Source organism: Notolepis coatsorum, assembly GCF_963971535.1.
Source record: "Notolepis coatsorum genome assembly, chromosome: 5".
NCBI classification, from domain to species: Eukaryota; Metazoa; Chordata; class Actinopteri; order Aulopiformes; family Paralepididae; genus Notolepis; species Notolepis coatsorum.
In genome coordinates this window covers 24392953-24419395 of record NC_140169.1, presented here as the reverse complement: position 1 = coordinate 24419395, position 26443 = coordinate 24392953, and the positions used below count along the sequence as shown (strand labels likewise).

Below are 26443 nucleotides of genomic sequence, written 5' to 3'. Positions count from 1 at the left end.
AAATCCCCTGCGGAGAGGGGAACCCTGAGCGGTTATAGCTTGCGGCTGGGTCAAAGCTAATAATGTCAACAACCTTGCGCGATGTGTCGACGTCGGCTGGCCCTCAAGGCCCCTCCACCAGACACCATTTTTCTAATAGAAAAAAACAGCAATTCGAACACAGTTCTAATCGTTGCCAATTCCATACCGTGGCGGTACAAGCCTTAACAGCCCACCAGCCACTCGCCAGGCCGACCCACCCATGGTGTCGGCCGGGCGGGGCATTGTTTCAATATATCAAAAACAAAGGACTGATGTTAACACGGAGCCACAGTGGTGATTTGCAAACAGCACCCTCCACTGTGGTGTGCACCATGAAAGGGTTAAATGAATAAAAGAGCTAAACCACAAAATACTGTAGAATGAGCAAACCCATATACACAAAGTTAAGGGGAGACGGACCAGTCCCGCCTTCATTCAAAATATTCACAACAGGACACCAGCCCTAGTTTAGCCCATTTACCAAAAAAAGGTAAACAAAGCCCCCCCCCCCGCACTACTCCCCCAGTATACCGATTGACCGTCAGTATGAATGGTTGAGAAGAGAGAAAACTGTAGCAAGACAGACCTTCTCATAGCAGCGTGACAAAACGAAACAATAGCCCCCTACACAGGGCCGCCCCAGGAGGTGGGGGGCCTCGCGTCTAAAAACGCACAGGGCCTCACATTTCTCCCAGGCGGCCCTGCCCTTATACTACTGCAGCCTAGCGCCAGGCGATGTGGGACCCAAGACAACAATTGCCTGTGCACAGACACGCAACATGTTTACCATGTCGGCTGGACCCATAGCCCCACTACCCGACGCCAACCCAGATGGGAACACCGTTCAACAAACCCCGCCGGAACACAAGGTAAAAATACCTGGCTAGGCAACCTAGCCACGGCCTACCCTGTTGTCAACCCATTTACCCGAAAAAGGTAAATAGGACTCAGCAAAAAACCCCACAACAGCTACCGACTGACCTTCATTGATGAACCGGGCAAGAGGAGGGAGAGTGACAACATCTCACGGCGGAGACATTAAAACAGCATAGCAATTAGCAGTAGTAATAGCATGCGGCATTAGCGATAGCATGTAGCATAGCATTAGATGTTTTAGCAGCACGCCCAAGACAGCTTGGAAACCGTTCCCTGCAGAGAACGTTCACCAAACCATCCTGCCCCCGGCGCCAACACACAACATGGTTGTGTTAACAAAACAAACCAGCATTACTAACACTAATACCCATGCCTGAAGACACAGGGCCTACCTGAGTACAAGCTGGCCCGACAGCCAGTCTTGTACAGCTGAACCTCGATGTGCTGTCATCAAACGAGGAACATCAACACAGGCCCGTCGTGTCGCCGAAAACATGCGTCGAAGATGCCAGGGGCCAGCAACCTCCGGTAAGCTTCCAACATTATGACTCTGATCTTTTCATCCTACTAGTTATCGTACGGTGCACGCATCCAAGTACGCTGGGACGAAAATAGAGGAAGGATGTGTGGTGACCAGAGTCACTGCTATATGGGCGGTGCCACCATGGGGGCGGAGCCCCATACAGGTGTGGTGCATGTATTTTTTGTTCGTGGGAGATACATTAGGTATCATAGGAGATAGTATATCTCATAAGGCTCAGAGCGGAACGCGATAGCAAATACGGCATATAACTAACAATAGTTAGTGTCAGATTTTTTTAACAGGTTTGTTTATGTTGGTAATGTTTGCAAATATAGATCTATATTCTGATTTACAATAGGCTTTACAAAAGTTCCAAATTGTGTATTTTACAGATCAAACTATTCAAGAATGTATGTTAATGTACACCACAGTGATATGGTCAAAACAAAACTACGGATGGGGGCTTTAAAAAAAAACATTAAGCATGGATTTTCATTCATAAATTGTGTTTTTACCAAGCATTTAATTGTCATTCAATGTTGTGAACTTATTGATCAGTGTCGGGTAAGGCAAACAACAGGTCATATTGACACACTATATAATCTCCAGCCCTCATTGATAGGTAAATTGCAAGACTGATCCAAAAATACATTATACTGTATATGTATTGCATATATACATATCCATATCGGTCTGCATATAATCCTCCTATATACCTAATTATACACCTGCATATAACCCATATAGCTCTGTACGATAGCGTGTACAATAATGCAAGTATAATGAAAATATCGGTATCGGTTTTAAATTTTTTTTTTTTTTTTTTTACATTTCTATAGAAATTATGTCCGATATTATCGGCCTACCGATATTATCGGCCGATATCGGCATTAAAATGTGATATCGGTTGATATCGGTATCGGAAATTAAGAGTTGGACAATATCGGTATAGGTAAAAAAGCCAATATCGAGCATCCCTAATATTTATATATTATTCTTACCTGTCTGTACAGACCTGCACATAAATATTTTACATATCTGTAGATACTATATCTATCTCTACATATCCCTTACCTGCTCTTACTAGTTACGCTGCTGGCCAGTATGACTACTACCATACTGTCTTTATACGTGTATCACTGTACATATTGGTATTACAACTCTGTACATACATCTGATACACACTACATACATACGGATTACACACAGTAGTACTAATTTATATATTTTATACCCAGTTTAATCACCCATTACATTTGCACTCCCACCGGGGGGAAAACCCACACAAAAAATGCATTAAATAACAGTATTCGTAAAAGGTGCTTGAAAAAACATCTGCCAAGTGGCATTTGCGGTTATTATTATAATGTCAAATTTAACCACTAATAAAAGCAAATATAATCTGCCATTTAACACAGTTGGTCTCACCGATGCACACCACGTCCATGAAGCCGTACATGCCGTAGCAGATCTGGAAGAGCAGGTCCTGGCGCTGCCAGCGGGCCGAGGGACTGAAGGACGACCACACCAGCCAGGAGATGCTGGCCATTAGGAACAGAGAGCCCAAGATGGCTGCCGCTATCTGGACCTTCTCTATCACTGTCAGGGATATGGCCTGCCACTGCATGGGGGGGGGGGGGGGGGCACACAAACCTGAGTGCTGCAAGGTCAAGTTTCAAGTTTCAAGTTTCAAGTTTCAAGTTTCTTTAATAGTTGTCATACAGAAGTACAGAATACTTTTATACAAAATGCTTCTTACTGTTGCGCTCCAGAGACTGTGCAAGACAAGATAAGTATGAAATAAAATAACATAGTAAAATTAGAGTAAAAAAAAATGAGGTCACAGTGTTCAGTTTAGACATATGTACAATGTTCGATGCAGTCATTTCACTTGATTGTTGTTGTTTTAGCTCCTGCCCCTTACCGGAACGACAAGATTTTTTTTATTTTAGTGTCAAACATCTTGTTTTCTTTCCACTACTATCGATTACTGTGGAGATATAATAAGAAATATAAAATGTTGCCAACAATCAGTGGCCACCTATTGATCCTTTAAATATAATAGGGTGCAAATTAATCTCACAATTTGGCAAGGGCCCAGGGCCCCCTCCCCATCATGAACTCTGTTACTCCGACTTTATTATTTCTGACACTTGTGACATTCAGAGTGTTCAGTGGAGAGGCTCATTCAATGTCAACTAGCCCCATTTCTCACTGTGCCAAGGACTTCACTGTTCACAAACATATGGTGCCTCACAGCAGTGATGTAGACACAAAATAGACATAGAATTGGCACAATTATAGACAGGCATAAAACGAGCAGATAATCTATATTAAAACCTGATATAAAAAATGTGTAATAGATTTAAATCATTAAAATAAAAACGATGAAAATTAAGAAAAGATTGTAATACATTTCCGTCATTAAAGTCTATAAAAAGGATTGTGACAGATTTCTGTGTTAAAATGTCCGACCCCAAGAGGGGGTCTGCACAGGTCCCACCCACCTCCAGGGTCTGATAATAGCTCATGCTAAATTTGAGCATTTCGCGAATAGACTAGCGCTGCACTTTCTGCTAACAACCTTACCTGTAGTGGGTTCTTTGTGCTGATGGCGATGACCTGGTACTTGTAGTAGCAGAGCTCACATGCCCAGGAACCTCTCTCACTGATCCACTTGATGAGGCAAGGTTGGTGTGTGCAACGGACCGACCCGCAGCAGCGACAGGGGCTGAGCAGCTCTCCCTGGGGGATGGAGACAGCATCACAAACAGTTCAAAGGAGGCCAATGTAAGAATTCCTATGTTACTGTTATGGTCCAGGTCATACAGTCCAGTGGATGTTTGTGACGAAGGAACAACTCTCTCCCAAAAGACAGAAACCAGAGGAGCGATGACTCTGGCCTGTGATGTCGTAAGATGCTACATGTACATGTCAGCTAAGGACCCATGACTTCTTATGATATCAATTCCTATTCATAGTCATAAAGCACAGACATAACTGCCTGCCCCCCCGCCCCCCCAAAAAGTAAGGCTATTTATTTGCGAGACAGAAATAATATTCGTATAAAAAAATTTTGCCATATAAAAAATGTCCTCAATCTTAACACTTTCAGCACCGGCTATTACCCTCATCCCTGTAGTCAATGCGCCAGCTTTCCATTGCCTATTTTCACTGTGCGTCACGATGTTTGCAGAGCTATATCTGTATTCTATACTATAGCTATGGAGACAATACTATGGCTCATTTGACAGTCACTATCTCTCGTCCAACATGTAAAAAATAGTAAATTTTTATATGTTCGCGTGTTATCCCGTGGTGAATATTGTATATTTTCAGAGTGATCCGGGCTAATTCCTGAAAAGTAGAGTTTTTGAGCGCTATGTGAACTTTACTAAAGTCGTTCGCATTGCCCGCCTGGACACGTTACTATTTCAAAATCAAAGGTATATAATAGGTATTATTGTTAACAGAGTCAGCTATGAGGCGACAATAATATGTTCATGAGGCATGGTTTATTTCACATTGGTACACAGCAGTACATGCATAGACGCCTACGTATAAGAGCAGGCGAAGCGGGTGCTCTACCAGTATTGAACTTGGTGGAGCAAACTTGTCTCTTTGCTCCCTCACTTTTTGATCATTGATATATCCCCCCCCCAATATATAAATATTATCTAACCATAACTACGTAATTTCAATCAAATTAATAATACGCAATGACACTTAATAGCAAGTTTTTAAGTTTCCAAAGATTGTGTGACCACCCACTTTAATGGTTTGATCCAGTGCCCACGGGCCACGGTTCGTCGGCATGACGTATACGACATGTTGGGGGAGGCGGCTTTTTCGAAAGCCCTTGAAAAATTCAGGCTGGATATTGGATAACATTGTGAGGATTATTCTTCGGCGTTTACATCAAAATGGAGCAAATCATCACGTAAGTCGAACACTGTGACTGTATACTAAATGCGCAAACAGATTGAAACTGAATATTTCTCGTATGGTGAGCCTCGGCGCTACACCGAGTGAATCCAGAGATACGGGATGGTGCGCAGGCGCTGTGATCACCCAACGGCGGAAATAATGCCGCTTTGAGCAGTTTATAAAAAAATATTAAAAATATTTATTAGCAACGCCGAGCTTTCAAACCATCCCGTATCTCTGTGCGAACCCCTCGTGCAACTGTGAGCACCTTTTGTAATGTCTTGTGATACTTGTATAACGAACGGTTCGGCCAGAACCAGTCCTTCATGGTAAATCTAGGTTGGTTTCCCATTGAGGAGCAAGTGACTGTGGATTCACTCGGTGCTGAGCACAGTCACGAAAGTATGGACCCTGATGTAAACAAGACAAACGTCTTTCTCTGGTCTGCATCCCCTTAACAATTGTGTGTATTGAGCCGTACTGTATTGTACCCATTCTGCAATCTGTTAAATAAAGTTTTCATTCATTCATTCATTCAGCCGCCGCGCTCACTGGGGCTATTGATAGCGTCAATTAGTTGTTGTTGTTGTTGTTGGTGCTGCAGATGAGAACGGGGCCGGAGGGGCTTTGGGAGGATGGGAAAGTTATTATTATTATTATTATAATAGTAATTGGCTATCATACGTGCCTAGCTAGCGTTAGCTAAAAGAGCCCTCGCAGTGAAGTTATTATTATTATAGCTATCATACTGCAATATAAACTGAGTTTTATAGTGAAAAGAGCAGCTTTATTTTGGTCAAGATTGAAGGCTCTATATTGCAGGAAATTGCACATACAGGTGTTCATTAAATGTAAAAAAATCTGCCGTGGAGGGGTTCGTGCCGGACCCCCTCCAAACCACCCCTTGCAAAAAAAAAAAAAAAAAAGTAAAAAAGGTAAAAAAAATTATATAAAAAAAAAAATCTTGCACCCCCACTTTCAACTATAACTAGGCGGCCATGAGTACATGAGTCCTATGAGAGCGACGGTGGAAGAGACAGAGGGGGAGTCGGCATCTCCTTATATACCCTCTACCTGGCGGCAGCATTAACAGCTCCGCCTATAGCGCCCTCTAGTGGAAACAGTTATACATAGTTAGACAGTTACTCAGTTACTTGCAATCATACATAACCTCTAACTTTAACACTCCCACTTATGGTTGTCTAGTACACTGTACAACTTCTTCAAAAACAATTTTACAAAGAAAATAATACAGTTCAGAGCATCAAAAAGGATATGGCAGTCAATACTACATAACAGTCAATATGTGACTCGCCGTGACCAAACCCGATTTGATCCGCAAAGGGGGAGGTGCTCTGAAATGAAGAAAATGTCTTGCTGTTTAGAAAATCCTAAAAATCGAAATCTTGATTTTTTTTACATATTTGAATTGTCATTGATGTGTTCCCTTATTAGTTGCAAACTTAAATACAACTTGTAAATGAGGTAATTATTGTTATAATAGTTCCACAAATTTTCTTCCAAGTGAGGAGAAAAAACTACACGCGTGGGCTGTGGGGCCTGTCCACAGGGGCCAAGTACTGTACTTAATAGGTGTTAACACACAGACGTCATTAGCTTTAGAATAACACACTATTAATACACTATCTTAATGTTATAAGTTCAGATGATTTATAAGCAACGTAACGCAGTGTCTAAAAAAAAGATTAAAAAAAAAGAGGCCTTTACGGCCTTTATAAAACGTGTGTTTTAACTTAATTAAAAACCATTAAAACACAGTTCGAATTTTATGAGCGAACGAATTTCGGTAGGGTGCATTTTTTCCAACCTAATGGCTAAAAGTAAATTAATTTAATACGGAAACGGAGTGATAAAAAATGGCTTTTTCATCGGCTTTTTCATTATTGTGGGGGCCCTGATGTAAACTGCGCTGCGGCGCGATGAGGGCGCGTTAACCCTTTCACTGCCACACTACAGAAGCTTAGTAATGCTTCGCCTCAACTCCGTTTCTGGTAGAACTAGTGAGCGAATCTTTAATATTTTTTTTGATTCATATTCAGAGGTAATTCGTCGAGATATTTATAATTGGTATTTAGCAAAAATAAATATTAGAAATATGGTGAAAAAAACTATTTATCCGTTTTTTTATCCGTCACTACCACACTACAGAAGGTTAACCTTTCACTACCACACTACAGAAGGTTAACCTAGTTGTTGTGTCTTTCACTACCACACTACATGTATTTACATCTAAATGCTTATTGGTCAGGCGGTGACGTCATTAAGTTGATGCCATTGATCGGTGAGTATTAAACAGAGAGCAGGGCAGTGCATGTTTGCCAGTCACCATGGAACCCAGTCAGCAACCCACAGCGAGGGCACTTGCCGAGGCATTAAACCGGTTTGCTCACTTCGGAGCACACTGTGTTGAAGACGAACGCGCTTTAGGAACATTCATCACGGATTTCTTTCCGCAGAAGAAAAATCCAAAAAGAAACTCAGATTCTGGTTCAGAAGAAGAAGACAATTGTGACGAGTTAGAGGCAGATGATGATGATGGTGACAACACTATTGAAGACGAGGCAGAACCAGAAAATGATGGTGATGGTGGTGATGGTGACAAAACTAACGGATTTGAAGACGAGGCAGAGCCAGAATCTGATGATGGTGACAACACACCTAACGGATTTGGAGACAAGGTAGAACACGTAATGTGCGTTGTGGAAGTTGAATCTGACGAGAACCACGAACGCCAAATGGAAAGACTTTTGCGATTTACTTGTAAATGCGTCCAGGTTGATAAAGAAAATGACATTCTTAATCGGCGGTCATGTATCACAAAATTGGACCGTGATGAAGTTTACACAAGGCGTTTTGAGATAGCGGCTCTCGAAGAGGATCATAAAGACTTGATTATTATGGCGCAGCTCCAGGCTTTTGGTCGAAAGTCAGAATGGACTATCGGAAATAAATCGTTTTCCAAAAAAAGACAACGTGCTTACACAAACTATTTCTTCGGGGCGATACAAATCTGCCGTGAAGCTTTCCTCTTCATCCACGGGTAAGTTATTATTATTGTCTATTTAAAACTAATATAGTACATCATGCCTATTTTTTTTTAAATGATAATAAAATCTTGAAACTTGATTAGTCTTGTTTATTATCAGGGTCCCCCATTTTATTAAAACTAATTATAGTACATTATAGTAGAGTATAGTAGCATAGTATAGTATAAAGTATAGCAGATAGTATAGACCAAAGACACTATTTGTGTCTTTTGATTTGTGCCACAATTACAATAACTATCTCTCTCTGTCTCCACAATCATGTAGACTGGGTGTGGTACAGACAGGTACCGGTACTTGTGATGATGATGATGATTGATGATGATGATCTAACTATCTCTCTCTGTCTCCACAATCATGTAGACTGGGTGTGGTACAGACAGGTACCGGTACTTGTGATGATGATGATTGATGATGATGATGATCTAACTTCTCTGTCTCTGTCTCCACAATCATGTAGACTGGGTGTGGTACAGACAGGTACCGGTACTTGTGATGATGATGATCTAACTATCTCTCTCTCTGTCTCCCCCCCCCCCCTCTTCTCTCCCAAGAATAGGTAAGGATCGCTTGATTGCAATAAGCAAACACATGTCAGAAAATGGCATGTGTCTTCGCACAAAGAAGCGATCGCCACACAACAACAAGCATTGCATAAAATATGAAGATATCGAAAAAGTAGTTCAATTTGTGTTGAATTATGCAGAAGATCATGCTGTTCACCTCCCTGGACGCCAGGCACACCAAAAGAACTTTACCGGTCAGCTGTTACCATCTTGCGTCACGAAGGCATCTGTGTGGCGTTTATATACCAAGGCAATGCCAGTTGGTAGGTGTAAGCAAATCTTTGTCAAAGAAATAGGTCAAATAGGTCTTTGTCAAATAAAAACAAAGCTTGAAAATGAATGACATTGTGCTAACATGTGTTCTTATTAATCTTTCAGACCAGCGAGCAGTGGGCCTGTCCACATTTAAGTCCCTCTGGAGGCAATTACTGAGTCATATCAGAGCAATCAAACCAATGTCTGATCTTTGCTGGGTGTGTCAGAAGAACAATTATCTGGTTAGTGAACATCACAGTGTTATGAACTTTGAACTGCAACTTCTGTATGAAAAGTGTTATACAAATACAGTTTATTATTATTAATATTAATCATCATTTACTTAACTTTTTTTTCTTCAGATTTTCAAAAGTGCCAATCTGCCAGAGGCTGAGAAGTCTGCAAAGCTGAAGCAGCAGGAACAACATCTGGCGCATGTAACCTCCGAGCGGGCTGCCTACAAGGGCATGCTTAAAGCCGCCAAGGAGATCGGTGATGGTCTTTCTCTGGGTGGTCATGTGCCACCGGCAAGCAAGCCCTTGACAATGCATTACAGTTTCGACTACGCTCAAAAGGTGACTACATACCAAGCCCTCTTTCACAACATCATGTTATAATTGTTATAACTACTGCATTGCTCCCTTTTTTTTCTTTCTAAAATCCTTATTCATTTATTGCAGGTGCACTACCCATCAGACCCCCTTCAACCAGGGCCCATGTACTTCTTGGCTCCACGCAAGTACAGCATATTCGGTGTTTGCTGTGAGGCGATTCCACGGCAAGTCAACTATTTGGTGGATGAGGGGATGGAGTCCAGCAAAGGTAGCAACGCCGTCATAAGCTACATGCACCACTTCTTCAAAGACCATGGTCTTGGGGAGACAGATGTTGACCTTCACTGTGACAACTGCAGTGGCCAAAACAAGAACAAGTACATGTTGTGGTACTTAGCGTGGCGAGCGCTACATGGTCTTCACCATCGTGTCAATCTCCACCTGCTGATTGTAGGCCACACAAAGTTTTCCCCGGACAGTTTCTTTGGGCTTCTCAAGCAGCGTTTCAGAAAGACCAAGGTGAACACTCTTGATGAGATTGCAGCAGTCGTAAGGGACAGCTCAGTGGCTGGAATCAACATACCACAGCTAGTGGGAAAGGAAGATGGCACTGTAATCGTGCAGTCCTACAACTGGCAGGAACATCTGGGGCCTTACTTCAAGCCACTGCCACAGATCAAGCAGTACCAGCACTTTAGGTGGGTGTGGTCACTGTGTGTTGTGTATTTACTGTAATTAATTATTCACACTTTAGTGCAAAGAATGTCATTGGTAAATGATACAAATGCATTGATATTGTTATGTGCCCTGTACTAACGTTTCACTTTATTATTGCAGCTTTGATTCCAAGGAACCTGGTGTGGTTGTGGCAAAGATGTCTATTGATGGCGCTGAAACCAGATTCCAGCTGCTCCGTGACGTCCGTGTCCTGCCGCCTATAGATGGACTTCCTGTGCTGCCACCACCGGGACTGGACTCTGCAAGACAACACTATCTGTTCCACAAGATCAGAGAGTTCTGTGATGAGGAAGCCCAGGACGTAACATGCCCGGCACCACCAGCCAAAATATCCAGCGGCGGTTCAAAAAGACCACGGTGATCATCTGGAGAGGCCATCAGAACATTGAACATTGACTTTAGCATGTCTATTTTTATCTCGTGTTATTTTAAATGCTAATAAAATCTTGAAACTTGATTTTGTCTCTTGTTTATTATCAGGGTCCCTTTCACTACCACACTACAGAAGGTTAACCCTTTCACTACCACACTACAGAAGGTTAACCTTTCACTACCACACTACAGAAGGTTAACCTTTCACTACCACACTACAGAAGGTTAACCCTTTCACTACCACACTACAGAAGGTTAACCTTTCACTACCAGACTACAGAAGGTTAACCTAGTTGTTGTGTCTTTCACTACCACACTACATGTATTTACATCTAAATGCTTCTGGAGAGGCCATCAGAACATTGAACATTGACTTTAGCATGTCTATTTTTATCTCGTGTTATTTTAAATGCTAATAAAATCTTGAAACTTGATTTTGTCTCTTGTTTATTATCAGGGTCCCTTTCACTACCACACTACAGAAGGTTAACCCTTTCACTACCACACTACAGAAGGTTAACCTTTCACTACCACACTACAGAAGGTTAACCTTTCACTACCACACTACAGAAGGTTAACCTTTCACTACCACACTACAGAAGGTTAACCTTTCACTACCACACTACAGAAGGTTAACCCTTTCACTACCACACTACAGAAGGTTAACCTTTCACTACCAGACTACAGAAGGTTAACCTAGTTGTTGTGTCTTTCACTACCACACTACATGTATTTACATCTAAATGCTTCTGGAGAGGCCATCAGAACATTGAACATTGACTTTAGCATGTCTATTTTTATCTCGTGTTATTTTAAATGCTAATAAAATCTTGAAACTTGATTAAGTTTCTTGTTTATTATCAGGGTCCCTTTCACTACCACTACCAGTCACCAGACTCATTTTAATAACAAAGAGCCTCAGACTGGAAAGCTGCCAGGTGTTAATTGCCCTAGAGAGAGGGGGGCCATGGATTACAATGACTTCTGGGTAGTGTTGTAGTTGTTTCACTATTGTCACTGAATAGCCTGCTCGTCTCTTGAAGGCTATTATCTCTGAATACGTTTTGTGATAATCACCATGAATCATAGGAAGTAGCTTGCAAAGTATCCCACCAAAATGTTCAAGTGATGGCTTATTTTGAAGGTATGAATCTGTACTTTCATAATATGTAAAAAAAAAAAATGAAGATCCCTCAACATGACCCTGAAGTCCATACCTGGTCACATATTTACACACCAAACATGACCTCTGCAAATCTTCTCAATTTCAGTTTGGAAACAGGCTTCGTCATAGCGTCTGCTACCATGTCGTCTGTTGGACAATAAATCAGTGTCATTCTTTCTTCTCTGATGACAGATCTGATGAAATGATATTTTATATCGACATGTTTACACCTCTGTCGGCACACAGGGTTTCTAGTAATCGCAATGGTTCCCTGGTTGTCTTCATAAACAACAGTTTTCTGATATACATAGGTATCCATTCCTTCGAGCAGTTGTTCTAGATAAATACATTCCTGTATTGTTATAGCTAGAGCCATGTATTCGGCTTCACAAGTTGATAGTGCCACTGTGGGCTGCTTCTTTGTTTTCCACGAAACCAGTGAGCTGTTTGTGTTCAAACTCACACAATACCCTGTGGTACTTCTTCTGTCTGTGGTGTCTGCTGCCCAGTCTGCATCACTGTAGGCGTTAAGCCCTAAGCCCTCGCTGCTCTTTCTGAAACAAAGCTGTTTATCTGCTGTACCTTTGAGATAACGAAAAACATGTTTTGCTGTAATCCAGTGCTCCTCTGTGGGGTCAGCAAAATGCTGTGACAATTTACTCACTACAAAACATAGGTCAGGGCGAGTACATGTTGTCAAATAAATGAGGCTACCTACAGCTTCTCTGTACATTTTTACATCTGTCAATTTCTGAGCATCCTCTTGGTAGTCTAGCTTTTGATCACATGGTGTTTCCCTTGTTCTACATTCTTGAATGTCAAAACGTTTCAGGATATTTTCCACATATCTCTTCTGGGATACTTTATACACAATTGGCAGGCTGTTCGAAGTCCATGCCTAGAAAATGCTTTAACCTTCCAAGGTCTTTCATTTTGAATCTGGTGGAGAGCATACCTTTCACCTGTTCTAGGTTTCTAGTGTTGTCTGCTGCGATGATCAAATCATCCACCCAAATGACAATTATCACTTTTCCTGACTCTTTTGACTCCCTTGAATAAACACAGGGGTCTACTGGGTTCTGTAGGAAGTGATCTTCAATGAGACATGTATGAAGCATCTCGTTCCAATTTCGCCCAGACTGTTTCAGGCCGTAAATGGATTTTTCTAGCTTTCCTTTCTTCTCGTAACCTTCAGGTTGTTCCATGTATATCTCCCTATCTATGGGTGCGTGTAGGTAGGCTGTCTTCACATCCATCTGGTGCAAAATCAAACTGTCCTCAGCCGTTTTCTGCATCACTACCCTTACACTGGTCAGATTGGCTGTGGGGGAGAAGGTCTCACCGTAGTCTATCCCCTCCCTCTGACTGTAACCTTTAGCTACAAACCTGGCTTTGTACTTGTCGTGGCCTTCAATACCCTCCTTGATTGAGTACACCCATTTCCCTCCCACTGTCTGTCTGCCCTCTGGGAACTTGGTTAGAGTAAAGGTGTGGTTGTCCTCTAGGGACCTCATCTCCTCATCCATTGCTCTCTCCCATTTACTTGATTCAGGGGATACAATGGCCTCAGGTCTGAGGTACTCCACTTACTACTCTGTAGCAGTAATCAATGCTGGTAAGTGTACTGTCATCCTCGTCACTTTCTCTCCGGGCATAGTCTGTCAGATACTTTGGGGGTTTGTGTTCCCGTGAGGGATACCTCCCACTGCTTGGGGCACGTGACGTCACCCTCGGGTGCTCCTCGTCATCGTCCTCTGGGGGTTGCTGACTGTCTGTCTGCATGGCCGTGCTAAGTACACTAGGCTGGGGTGTCTCTGTTTCTTCACACCTTACTCTGGAGTCCAGCTCTGGCTCCTCTGTCTGTGTCTCGTTCTCACATGTTGTCTTTGTGACAAATTTGACTAGCCTGTGTTTCTGCACTTTCCCTTTACCGGGATAATAGACTAGGAAAGCGGGGCTTCCTTTGTCGTGCCCTACAAAGAGTCCTTTTTCACATCTGGACTCAAGCTTTGCTCTGTCCTGCTGGTAAGCATAACACACTGATCCAAATTGGTGCATTTTAGCTAGATTACACTTCTTTCCTGTCAGTGCTGTATACGGGGTAGTGCCTGTGTGCTTATTAACACTTTAAATGCCGAACACGTGTTTAGGCGTCCTTCCCCGCCATGCTCAAGTTGCCGAAGACGCCGTAACTCGTCTTTGATATCAATATTTCAAAAATCTGTGATCGGATTCATATTTCCCATCCGCTGGCCTGAGACCCACCAAAAAGCCCCACTGAACCCTCTAGCGGTTCAAGAGCGCCATCTGGTGGCCGATCGGCGCAATCGCCAAAGAGGAAGTTACTAGGACGATGTGCTATTCACCCATATTACTTCCGGGCACTCTGTATAGGTTCCGGCACTCTAGCTCGTCACAATACATAGCGATCCGTTGCCAATAACTCGATAAACAACATGATTTGGACGTATATACTATTATACAAGCTGGAAATGGACCCGATATTTCTACATCCCATAATAGGAAAATGTCTGTTCCACGCTCATCGCCCAACGGCGCGAGGAAGATACGGTAAGATTCAGCGTTATTTTTCAATGTCTCCTATACTAACTGATTCGATGAACATATGACCCACACTAGATGAATGGTATAATGTTGCCCACGGAATTATAAACGCCCCCTCACCCATCCGGTCAACATCAGATCATACGTAGTAACTTCTAGAACCATGTCTAGTTGGAATTTTTTATATCGCGCCGATTGCCATCAAACTGTATTTCATCATCAATATAATGCATTTGGGGCTATAGATCACGTTCTGGAGAAATCTGCAGAAAGAGATGAAAACATACTTATACATTAGACCATACTTTAGTATGAATATGTGAATGAAAAAGTTTAACGTTGCTTCACCCTGAACAATACATATAGGACATTGAATGGGCCCTAATAATGGTAATTTAGCAATAGAATTTAAAAAGTTATAGCTCTGCAAAGAAGGGGAACTTCTCCATAGACAAATAGAGCTGGCAACCTATGGTATATCATGAATTTAGCCTTAGGCAATCAAAGTGTTAAAGCACCTGTTTCTGGTGTAAGCGGCTTCTTGCACCGCATAATGCCATAGGCTCTTAGGTAGGTTACCAGCTATTAGCTTGCACCTAGCCATTTCGAAAAAGAGTATGTCCTTCCCTCTCTGCCACTCCATTCTGGTGTGGGGAGTATGGACATGACGTCTCGTGTCTTATCTTGTTCCTTCTCAACAGTGATTGGAACTCTCTATTTGTGAACTCGGTTCCGTTGTCGGACCTCAAGCATCTTATGTTACCATAAGGGGCTACGTCTGCCAGGAAATTCTCCGTGGCCTGGAGTGTGTCACTCTTTGCTTTGAGAAAGTAAACAAACACTGCCCCTGTACACACATCTGTAAAAGACTGTACATATCTAAAGCCTCCTATGGACTCGTTGCTTACTGGACTGGCTACATTTGTGTTAACTAGCGCAAGTGGTACCTTTACTTTTTCTGTGGGATTTCTGTTTCTCGATTGAGTGAACTTCCCCTTTATGCACACTACACATTCTTTGTTTATGTTTATATTTATTAAAGGATCCCCATTAGAGACTCATGAAAGAGCCTCTAGTCTTCCTGGGGTCCTAGACAAAACAAATACAATACAAATGTACAACAAAGAATACGAATAAAAATTAAAACAAACCACAAATTAAAAATGTATACAAATATACAAATTCACATTATAAAATCTAACATTCCAGTCAAACAAAAAAAAAGATAAAATACACAGATAACAGTTACATACTTGACAAAACACAAATTAAAGATTAATACAAATATACAAATTCACATTATAAAATCTAACATTCCCGTCAAACAAAAAAAATAAATATAATACACAGATAACAGTTACATACTTGACATGTTTGCAAGATATCTCTTAATATTTGTTTTGAAAGTAATTTTATTATGTATTGTGGATGAGATGTTTTTCGGCAGAGCATTCCAGAGTGCTATTGACCTATATATGCCAGTGAGTTTGAGAAAATTTGATTTTGGTGCTGATTTTGTTCTGATGTTACCAGAAGCGGCCCCTCTAGTGTTGTAACCATGCTCAGAAGTCATTTCTAACTGCTGAGCCAAGTGAGATGGCTTACCAGTGCTAATAATGTTCCGCAGCAGCATTAGAAGACTCATCGATACTTTATCTTCAACCATCAGCCATGCCAGATGTTCATGCATAAAACCAATACTTGTCCTGTATGAACAGCCTAGTACCAGGCAAGCCGCTTTATTCTGAGCAACCTGCAACTTTTTTAAATTCGATTTTGTAGCTGACGACCAGATAACAGGGCAGTATTCTAAATGAGACAAAACCAAAGAATGAATAACAGATTTCATTATGGAGGGAGTGATAAAAGCAGAACATTTCCTAGTCATAAAAATTCCTCTACCCATTTTAATGACAATATTATTTATATGTTTAGACCAAGATAAGGAGCTATCAATAGTAACTCTGAGAAGTTTTATTGTGTTCACTTGTTCAATTTGTGTGGTGCCAATTGACAGTTTTAATTGAGGATGCATGCCCAACATGTGTCTAGATCCAAGCACAATGGCCTTTGTCTTAGAGATATTTAACACCAACTTGTTGCACTCAATCCATTCATGAATGTCTGTTAAGGCCCTGTTTAAGGTGTCAGTTACATCTTGCTCAGCTGTAGCTGCACTGTATAATGTTGTGTCATCAGCATACATAATTGTTTTAACATTTTTTACAGCCAACGGTAAATCATTGGTAAAGATGGAGTATAACAAAGGCCCTAGGCAGCTTCCTTGTGGAACCCCACAGTTAATGGGACTCCATTTTGAAAAGCTGCCATTAAAGAAGACTCTCTGTTGTCTCCCTGAGAGATAATTAATAAACCATGATAGTGCATTGGAGGTGAAACCGTAACACTGTAGCTTATCTACAAGCAAGGTATGATCAATTACATCAAATGCTGCACTGAAATCCAACATAACGGCACCTACTAATTTCTTGTCATCCATACTTGATAACCAGTCATCACTCATTTGCAAGAGTGCAGTGCTCGTAGAATGACCTTCCCTGTATGCATGCTGAAAGGCTGAGAGCAGATTGTTATTGAAAAAGTAATCCATGACCTGTTTGAATACTATTTTTTCTATTATTTTGCTTAGCAATGGTAAAATACTGATCGGACGGCTATTTGGACCGTTAAATGTTTTATTTTTGTCTTTCGGAAGTGGGATGATTTTAGCTTCCTTCCATGCTGTAGGATGAACCCCACTGATTAAGCACTGGTTGAATATACGACATATAGGAGTAGCTACAGAGTTAACCACAAGTTTAAGTATTTTGCTGTCTAAGTTGTCTATACCGGAGGAAGTGGAATCAGCTTGAGACATAATTAATTTCAAAACTGTTGCTCTATCAATCTCATTAAAGCTAAAGAGACAGTTTTTGCCTTTCATTATTTCTTTCTTTATTAGTGAATGAGATAGTGAACCATCACTACTTTGTAGACATCCTCTTAATTTATCAACTTTATTTTTAAAGAAATCATTGAAGTAGTTTGCCATGTCATGAGGTTTTGTTATGAATTTACCTTCAGATTGTATGAAGGAGATTGATGTATTTGATTTCCTGCCCATTATCTCATTCAGTGTTGACCATCGTTTTTTCCCATCATTTTTTGTTTCACTAATCCTATGTTTATAATACTCTTTCTTTTTCGTTTTATTTAGCCTTGTCACTCTGTTCCTTAATTGACAGTAGATTTGTCTATCTGACTTCAAGCCTAGTTTATGTGCTGTTTTCTTTGCATTATCCCTCAGAGTCATTAGGTCAAGGATTTCTTTATTCAGCCATGAAGCACCTTTTGACCGAACAGTAAATGTTCTAAATGGTGCATGCCTGTTGTCAGGTCTACGCTTTTCACCTTCAATGTGCATGTCTTCCGTCACTGCTTGCAGTTTCAGTAAATCCTCGTAATTACAATGACCCATAATCTCATGCCATGTCTGAATATCGTGACTGACAGTCACATTACACATATCATTATTATTACACTTGTTGTTGTCATTACACTCTGTTTGTAGATAATACATTCTCTTGTACACCTTTATGTTAAATCGCGTACCGTCAGGCTGTACAAGAAAATGTTTACCTTCATTGAAGAACACTTTGGCAGCGTTCGCAGTAGCAGATATTACAGAGAATAGTTCTTGTGGGAACGAGGGTACGTAGAGAGCATTCTTTAACGTCACTGTACACCGGCGCCCCTCACTGTCTATGAGGCATACCTGTGCGTCTCCTCTCTCTTGCGCCAACCCGTAGGTGCGCTTCCCGTCTGCCAGCTCCATGCTGTGTCTCTCCGGGTCGAAGGTGTTGTCAAAGTTCTTGAATCGACTCCTGTCGTTGATGACATGGGACGCCGCACCTGTGTCCACGATCAGTCCCTTCCTTTGGGCCTGCTGCAGCTGCGTTGGCCGGGTGACGTACGCTGTCTGCGCCCCGAAGATGAAGTCCTCTTGCCCCGCTGCTCTCCGGGCGTCGTCTCGATTCGTCTCACGTCCACCGTCGCCGTCATCTTGTCCACTGCCGCCATCTTGTCCATGCGCGTACCGCTCGCTCTGGTCGCGTTTCTTCCTGCACACTTTGTCTGTGTGCCCCGTGGATCTGCAGAAGCTACACCAAACAGTCTTTGTGCAGTTATCTTTCCGATGGCCTTTTTCTCCGCATCGCCAACACGCCAGCTCCGTCGTGGGCTTGGTCTTCTCTCTCGGCGTCGCTCGGGCCTTCAGCACCCTCTCTCCCGCCTCCGCGGCGGCTGGGTGGGTATCTTCTGAGGCCTCGAAATTTCGCAACTTGGCCTTGAACTTTCCCAGCGTTATGTCCGCTGGACCGTGTGTTACCAGTAGTGTGAACGGTTTGTACAGCTCCGGTAGTCCTCTCATCACCATCGCCATCATTAGTCCATCGCTTGGTGCTTCTCCTGCACTCTTCAGCGCCGTAATGATCTGCTCAGCTCTGATGACGTATTCGGTCACAGTCTCGGTGTGCCCCTTCTTCAGTGCTGTTAGTGTTATGTAGAGGGACACGACTTGGGGTCTTCCTTGTCCGATATAATGTTCTCTCAACACTTCCAGGCTTTCTCTGCCTTTATCCTTAGTGTCGCGGAATATCAGCCCCAAGCTTGTGTCGTCGAGCAGTGGTGCTAGCTCACAGTATGCATCTGCATTATGCTTGTCGTCCAGGGCTTGCGCTTCCGCCGCTAGTGGTCCCGTGGGGGCCGTCAAGATCGTCGTCTTCAGTCCCACACTGTGCATGCGCTCTTCCCAGAGCTCATAGTCCTCGGCTCTTCCGTTGAACGAGGGCCATTTGCTCTTTCCTTTTGTCGCCATACTCTTGTTGATGGTATTGCAATGCCGATCGAATATCACCAGGTGGCAGTATCGCCTACCTTTAAACTGTAATGGCTTGGCGTGGATACACGTTTTCCTTTTTTTTTGGTAAGGGCTCCTCCTGCTGCTTGAACACAGATTCACATCGATCGCCTCGAAATTCCGTTGCCGAAGCGTATTTCCCATCGAAATGTGTATAGACATAATACACTGGTAATCGCGATGGCGATGCGATCACTTGGAATTATTCTTTTTGGAATACCTTCTGGCTAAGGTAAGGTATTCTATGTCTATTTTACCGAACCTGAAACATGTTTTTTTTTTTTTTTTTTTTTTTTTATCTTTTTCCCCCTCCATTTTCCTCCGATTTTCTCCCATCCCAATGTTAGTCGTTATGCCAATTCCCAATCCCCTTCCTGGTCGCTGCGCACTTACCCCCCACATATCGGTCTTGGAGAGTGGAGGCTATCACGTGCTTCCTCCGACACACGTCCAGCCAATCAACCGCTTCTTTTCACCTGGCAGCGCGGCTTCTCATTGAGAGGGCGTAGCGTGTGGAAGGATCACACTATCCCACTCAAGTCCTATCCGCGCTTAGCAGGCGCCCCGACCGAACTGTAGGAGTCGCTGTTTACAACGACCCGGACCCACCCCGCCAGCTTCTCCCACCCTCTAATACTGCCAATTGTATTAGTGTGAACGGCCAGCCAAGCTGGTGACAACCAAGCTTGGCCCCTTGCTTGCAGGTATATTTGTTGTTGTTGTTGTTGTTGTTGTTGTTGTTGTTGTTGTTGTTGTTGTTAGGGTTAGGTAGGACCCATCATTTAGTTTACAAGTATCGTCTAGGTTTATCTTTGGTTCATAGTGACCCCGAATTATTTAGTTTTGATTTATGATAAAATAGAATAATTCTAAGAATTACTTATATAGTAAATAATGTTTCCTAAATTAATTGTTGACTCTGCATATGTAAACAAATCCCCATCTCTGCAAAACTGCCTAGTGAACATGTAGTACTTCATACATTCATACTGTAGTACTTCATACATTCACACTGTAATACTTCATACTGTAATACTTCATACATTCATCCTACTGTGTGTCTGTGTGTGTATATATGAATGGGGTCCTGTACGCGTGTTGCTTTCTAACAGCGGAGGAGTGCAAGAATGTGACAATTTGACCATGTGACCGCGGTAACGCGGGAGAGCGGCAGTGCGGAAATAGGCTGTCTATTGCCATTCTCTAAGACAAACGCTAACCTTAAGCAGCTAACCTTAAGCAGCGCCTAAACTTAACCGTTCTAACCTTAACCAACTCCGAAACAATGCCTAACCTTAACCTTAACCTTAACCATGCCTAACCTTAACCTTAACCATAGAAAGAATATTGCCATTCTCTAAGACAAACTCTAACCTTAACCAGCTCCTTAACAGCGCCTAAACTTAACCGTTCTAACCTTAACCAACTCCGAAACAATGCCTAACCTTAACCTTAACCTTAACCATGCCTAACCTTAACCGGCGAAAGAATACACGTTAAAAAAAAAAATTGATGGGATTCGAACTTGTCAACAACAGACCGCAGGACCGCTGCGCTGCCAGGTGAGCTGAGCTTCGAATCAAAATCATGGCGGATTAGGGCGGTTACATAATGCCGCAAGCTCTGCCGCTCCGCTCTGCGGTTGCCGCGCCTGCCGCGGGGCGTGTCGCAGCCAATCAGGGAAAACGCGGAAGCAACGGCAGCACTGCTCCGCTGTTATTAAGCAATAGGCGTCCTGTACCAGATATGGCAGAATATCACATTTATGACAAACAGAAGATTAAAAGGGATCATATTTTCTGCTTCACATCATGTGATTGGAAAATCACAGCAGGCTGATCAGTGGGAGGCGGCTAATCTCCTGTTTAGAGGAAACCAAATGCCATTGAGCACATTCACACAGTGGCCATTTTGCTCTTATGTTGTGCAAAGGTTGGGATTCTTTCCACCCTGTTCCCGCCTCCAACTGCCATCACTGGCGGATTGATTGATGTGTTCATGTCCTTACCCTCTGCAAAGTAGCCTTTTATTACAGACGTTAAAGGTTTGAACATACACACCTACATATACATACAGTACATATACATACACACGTACATAATACACTGTACATACACACATATACTGTATACATACACACGTACATACACATGTACATATACATACACACTTACATATACATACACACTACATACATACATACATACGTACATATACATACACATGTACACATACACTGTACATACACATACATATACATTCGCAAATGTCCTAACCCAACCCCCTCCAATGTACAGTAAATTACCAAGTATGGCTTTGTCAATATTCCAATGTACAGTGTACAGTACACAAATATATTCTCGCCACCCTGAGCCCCAAGCTCATCAACACATATTACTACTCTTGTCCCGTGGGGACAGACAGGGCCGTATTAACGACCGGGCCGTCCGGGCCACCTGTATCAGTTCCGCAACCGTTCCTATTTCCGGGGTAGGCCTGATTGGCCCCGACAGGCACGTGACCCGCCGCGGCCACGCCCCGCGGCAACCTCAGGACGCGGCAACGAGGCTGCCGTGGTTCACCGCCGCTTTCCGCCTTCAACGCCGCAGAGTTACCATACGCTACAATATACTATGCAATGTACTAATATACAATACGGCTCACTTTTCCCACTTCAATGACAGAGCCGCTGTTTAATAATATTGTCGCGGCGGAGCTCCGTCGCGGCAGCATTATGTAGCAGTAATCCCCCCTTTTTTACCATTGACAACTAGCTCAATTGGTAACGCTGCTTGGCTGTGGATCCTATGGTCCGCAAGTTCGATCCCCTTAAAAAAAATTTTTTAACGTGCATTCTTTTGATTGTTTTGATGTGAAAAGTGATGCTGCATAAGGCGTCTGCACTTAGCACTGACTGAGAAAGTACAATAGTTCTACTTTGACGTTTTAATGTTGGACCAAAGCAGGTCTCTGGAGCGCAACAGTAAGAAGCATTATGTACTTTCTCAGTCAGTGCTAAGTGCAGACGCCTTATGCAGCATCACTTTTCACATCAAAACAATCAAAAGAATGCATGTTAAAAAAAAAAAAAAATTTAAGGGAATCAAACTTGCGGACCATAGGATCCACAGCCAAGCAGCATTACCAATTGAGCTAGTTGTCAATGGTAAAAAAGGGGGGATTACTGCTACATAATGCTGCTGCGACGGAGCTCCGCCGCGACAATATTATTAAACGGCGGCTCTGTCATTGAAGTGGGAAAAGTGAGCCGTATTGTATATTAGTACATTGCATAGTATATTGTATAGCGTATGGTAACTCTGCGGCGTTGAAGGCGGAAAGCGGCGGTGAACCACGGCAGCCTCGTTGCCGCGTCCTGGGGCTGCCGCGGGGCGTGGCCGCGGCGGGTCACGTGCCTGTCGGGGCCAATCAGGCCTACCCCGGAAATAGGAACGGTTGCGGAACTGATACAGGGCCTCTAGTGATGAGGGGCCTCAAAAAAAAAAGATAAAAAAAAAAAAAAAAAAAGAAAATTGGAGGCCCCTCGTCACTAGAGGCCTTTTGGAGGCCCCTCGTCACAAGAGGCCCCAAATTAGTATTATTCTTTTTTTAACTTTTATTTAAAAGATTTTTGGAGGCCCCAAATTATTATTATTTTTTCTTTTACTTTTATTTTTATTTTTTGGAGGCCCCTCGTCACTAGAGGCCCCAAATATTTGTTTATTTTTTTTTACTTTTATTTTCAATTTTTTTGGAGGCCCCTCGTCACTAGAGGCCCCACATTTTATTTTTTATTTTTTTTCTTATTTTGGAGATCGATGTCATACTGTGACACTGAAATGAAAACATATTTCATCAACTAAAATATTTAGTCAACAAAAATATTTCATCAACTAAAATATACAGTACGTCACACCCTGCCATGGCTAATCTTGAGTATTTGTTCTCCTCTTCATAAGAGTTTGAGGTTTTCCGTTTGAGGTAAAAACGTTAGGTTATGGCTATAACCAAGTTCTGTTAGTTAGGGGCGACGCTTGGCATCACCTTACTGCACTATCTCGCGTACGTGCACGCGCACTGAATAAATTCCACAAATGTACCTTTAATACCAGTATTAGTCTGACCACACCCCTCATCAGCTTACCTTCATAAGCAGGTGTGTGGTCACCTGCTCTCCTCCTTCCCAAGCTTTCACCACAAGGTGAGGTCAAGGGCTGCAGCGGCCGTCTGATGCCAAGCCATAACCTAACATTCTGTTTCGTTAAGGGGCTCAGCTTGGCATCACCTTACTGCACAAGGGAGGCCAAGCGGAGCCGCTGGCTGACAAATACACCCCGCTGACAGCCCCCCACAACCATCAGAACAGGGAGGGCCGAGCCCCCCCGACCCCCCCTAATGGAGGGTATCCCCCCTATTAGGGGCTTCACGGGAAGGCGACGGACCCGACCGTGCGAAGAGGCACGCAAGCAACTCAACGCACAGGGTGAGCAGACCGTGGCTTGACCCCACGACTACACACACGCACAACCCGCATGCCACCCGGGAACGAACGGAAGAACAACCTCGTTACTGCCCCCAGAATCACGGGGTCAAGGGCAAACCCAACCCCGTGGCAAGGCCGTAGCAGCGGAGCGCGAAGGAAGACCCAGACCCACCAAAAGGACTGGACTCCCTGGAATGGGGGCCCGGAGAAGTCCATGATGCCAGCATCAAGACCCCACCAGGGGGGCACCTAGTGACCCCGCCCCCCACATCGCCAGCGTATCCGGACAAAAGGCCCCTCAGCCGAGCGGGCCCTGTCCTCCCCAACAGCACACCGCCTGGAACACAAGCCCTGCAACAGGCAGACAGCATGGTCATAACACACAAGAGGTAACCAACGGAAGCAGGCAGTGCACCGGGGAAAGACCAGGCAACAGGCTGTCAACCCAAGCCTGGAAAACTGCGGACGAGGCAGGCGCCAGAAAGGACAGCTGAAAACAGCCGCCCCGGCGGAAGGGGCGTATGCTGGCGTTGTCGCATAACCAAGCTTTCAAACAGCACGTCAGAAGTGGGATCCGTAGACCACTCGGCCCCTGACAGCTGCCCACAGAAAAGCCCATACGATCGGCAGACGTCATGAACGTGCAGGGGCACCCTCAACCGGAGAACCGGGAGTTGACACTGCAGCAACACACCAGAGAACCAACCACCCAGGCATCACCCCATGCAATGGTTGGTCCCATAACCCCTCAGGAAAGAAACCCCGAACACACCTGCGGCACCGCCGCAGCCCGCGTTCCGGTTCCCAACAGGGCTATCCCGGGCCTACGGGTCAACGAGCATCACCCCGGACCGGGCCCGGTGATACGGGGAGCACAGGGTCCCCGAGGAGGTTAAAACCACCCAACAGGCTCCTCAGCGCCAAAACGCAAGAGAAGAGCGTAAAAATGGAAGACCAGCCCCAGCACCCCGCACTCGGTATTCCCAGGAGGTCACCCAACCAAGTACCAACCCGTACAGCGGCCGAGATCCGACGAGATCGGACGCGTACAGGTCGGCACGGCCGTAAGCCATTACGACAGTGCAGAATACAACGCACCCAACAAGGGTCCCATAACGCTCAACCCTGTGACACCCGGATCGACCTAGCATTTTTCCCCCTGAAAAAACCCCAAGTCCCTCAGGGTACCAGAACAGCAGATCTGCATCCCCAGCGGACAACGGGTGCAACTGATCTGGACCAGCGCGACCAGAACCAGTCCCGTGCCTTAATCACGCCGACCTGCCAACCCCAGGAGAAGGGGCAGATATGCGTGTTTGATCCCAACACAAAAAAGAAGGCGCCACCCAGACGTGTCGGTATGAACCACGTCCGGTGGCCCACCCCTAGGGCGTGAGACCCTTCCCCATATGTCCAGACCCATTCCGTCACCATCCCCTGACATGAACGGGAACCCATCGACAACACACAGGATGTCGGAAGAGGAAAAACCCCCATCTCAATTGCTCCATAAAAACGCTGTTTCACCCAAGCAAACAAGGCGCGCCAGTCAGCAAATGGCCCAAAAGCACATCCTGAACCAGCACTATGTGTGCGTTTTGACATACCCACATCAACAATAGGCCGTTTAGACCACCATATTGAATCCCCAAGACGCCCAGGGAAACGACAAGAGGGGCGAGATGCAATCAACTCCATGAATGAATGAATGAAAATATTTACCCAACAGACTGCAGTACAGGAATACACACAAAAAGATAAGGGGAGGCAGACCTGAGAAAGACGTTAGTCTTGTTTCCATCAGGGACCCTCATTTCCAATCCATCAAGACACATTCAACTCTTTATAAAATAAAGAAAAGGCATCACCCGTATGACCCAACTGCACAGCTGGGAGTAAAAACCCTGTTTTTCACATGATTTTAATCCAGTCACTCCTTTTAATCAGAGTGTAAGACCAGACTCTCCCAGAAACACCTTCCCACATGAGACTACGGTCAAGAAAAAAGATATGTAAACTGTGAGACACGTGACCAATAGACTCAAGTTTGACACATAAACCGGGCGCAGCAGGCCTGTAAGCCCTGCGCCCAACCTCGACATCTTTAAGACACCAGCTCATGGAAGGCGTCGCCATAGCAACAACGCTACAACGGGCGGGGAAAAACCCACCGGATCCTGTCATAACAGGAGTCGGTAGAATACCCCTCCACCCCCCCCCCCCCCCCCCCTGTCAACTACTGGCTTGGCCCTGACTGGCTCAGCAGAAAAGATCAAAAATCCTCTCAACCAATCAAGTGGGAAAAAGGAGGGGTTTATTCGACACCCCCTCCCGAAAACACACCCTTTATCCCTACACACAGAAAACAACCGTAGCCATCTTGAAAAACCTTCGGTAGAAACAATGCATAGCATA

At 43.9% G+C, this 26443-nt stretch overlaps 1 protein-coding gene across 1 annotated transcript in view; it reads right to left on the bottom strand.

Moving 5' to 3' along the window:
- LOC311228709 (E3 ubiquitin-protein ligase MARCHF4-like) overlaps nucleotides 1-26443 on the bottom strand; it is a gene marked incomplete at both ends in the record, with an annotated part of 85025 nt that overhangs the window by 14985 nt on the left and 43597 nt on the right. Inside the window, 2 exons of the mRNA XM_084314646.1 lie at nucleotides 2849-3041; nucleotides 4010-4165. Of these exons, the coding sequence (XP_084170772.1) occupies nucleotides 2849-3041; nucleotides 4010-4165 (349 nt within the window). The remainder of the gene's footprint in view (nucleotides 1-2848; nucleotides 3042-4009; nucleotides 4166-26443) is intronic.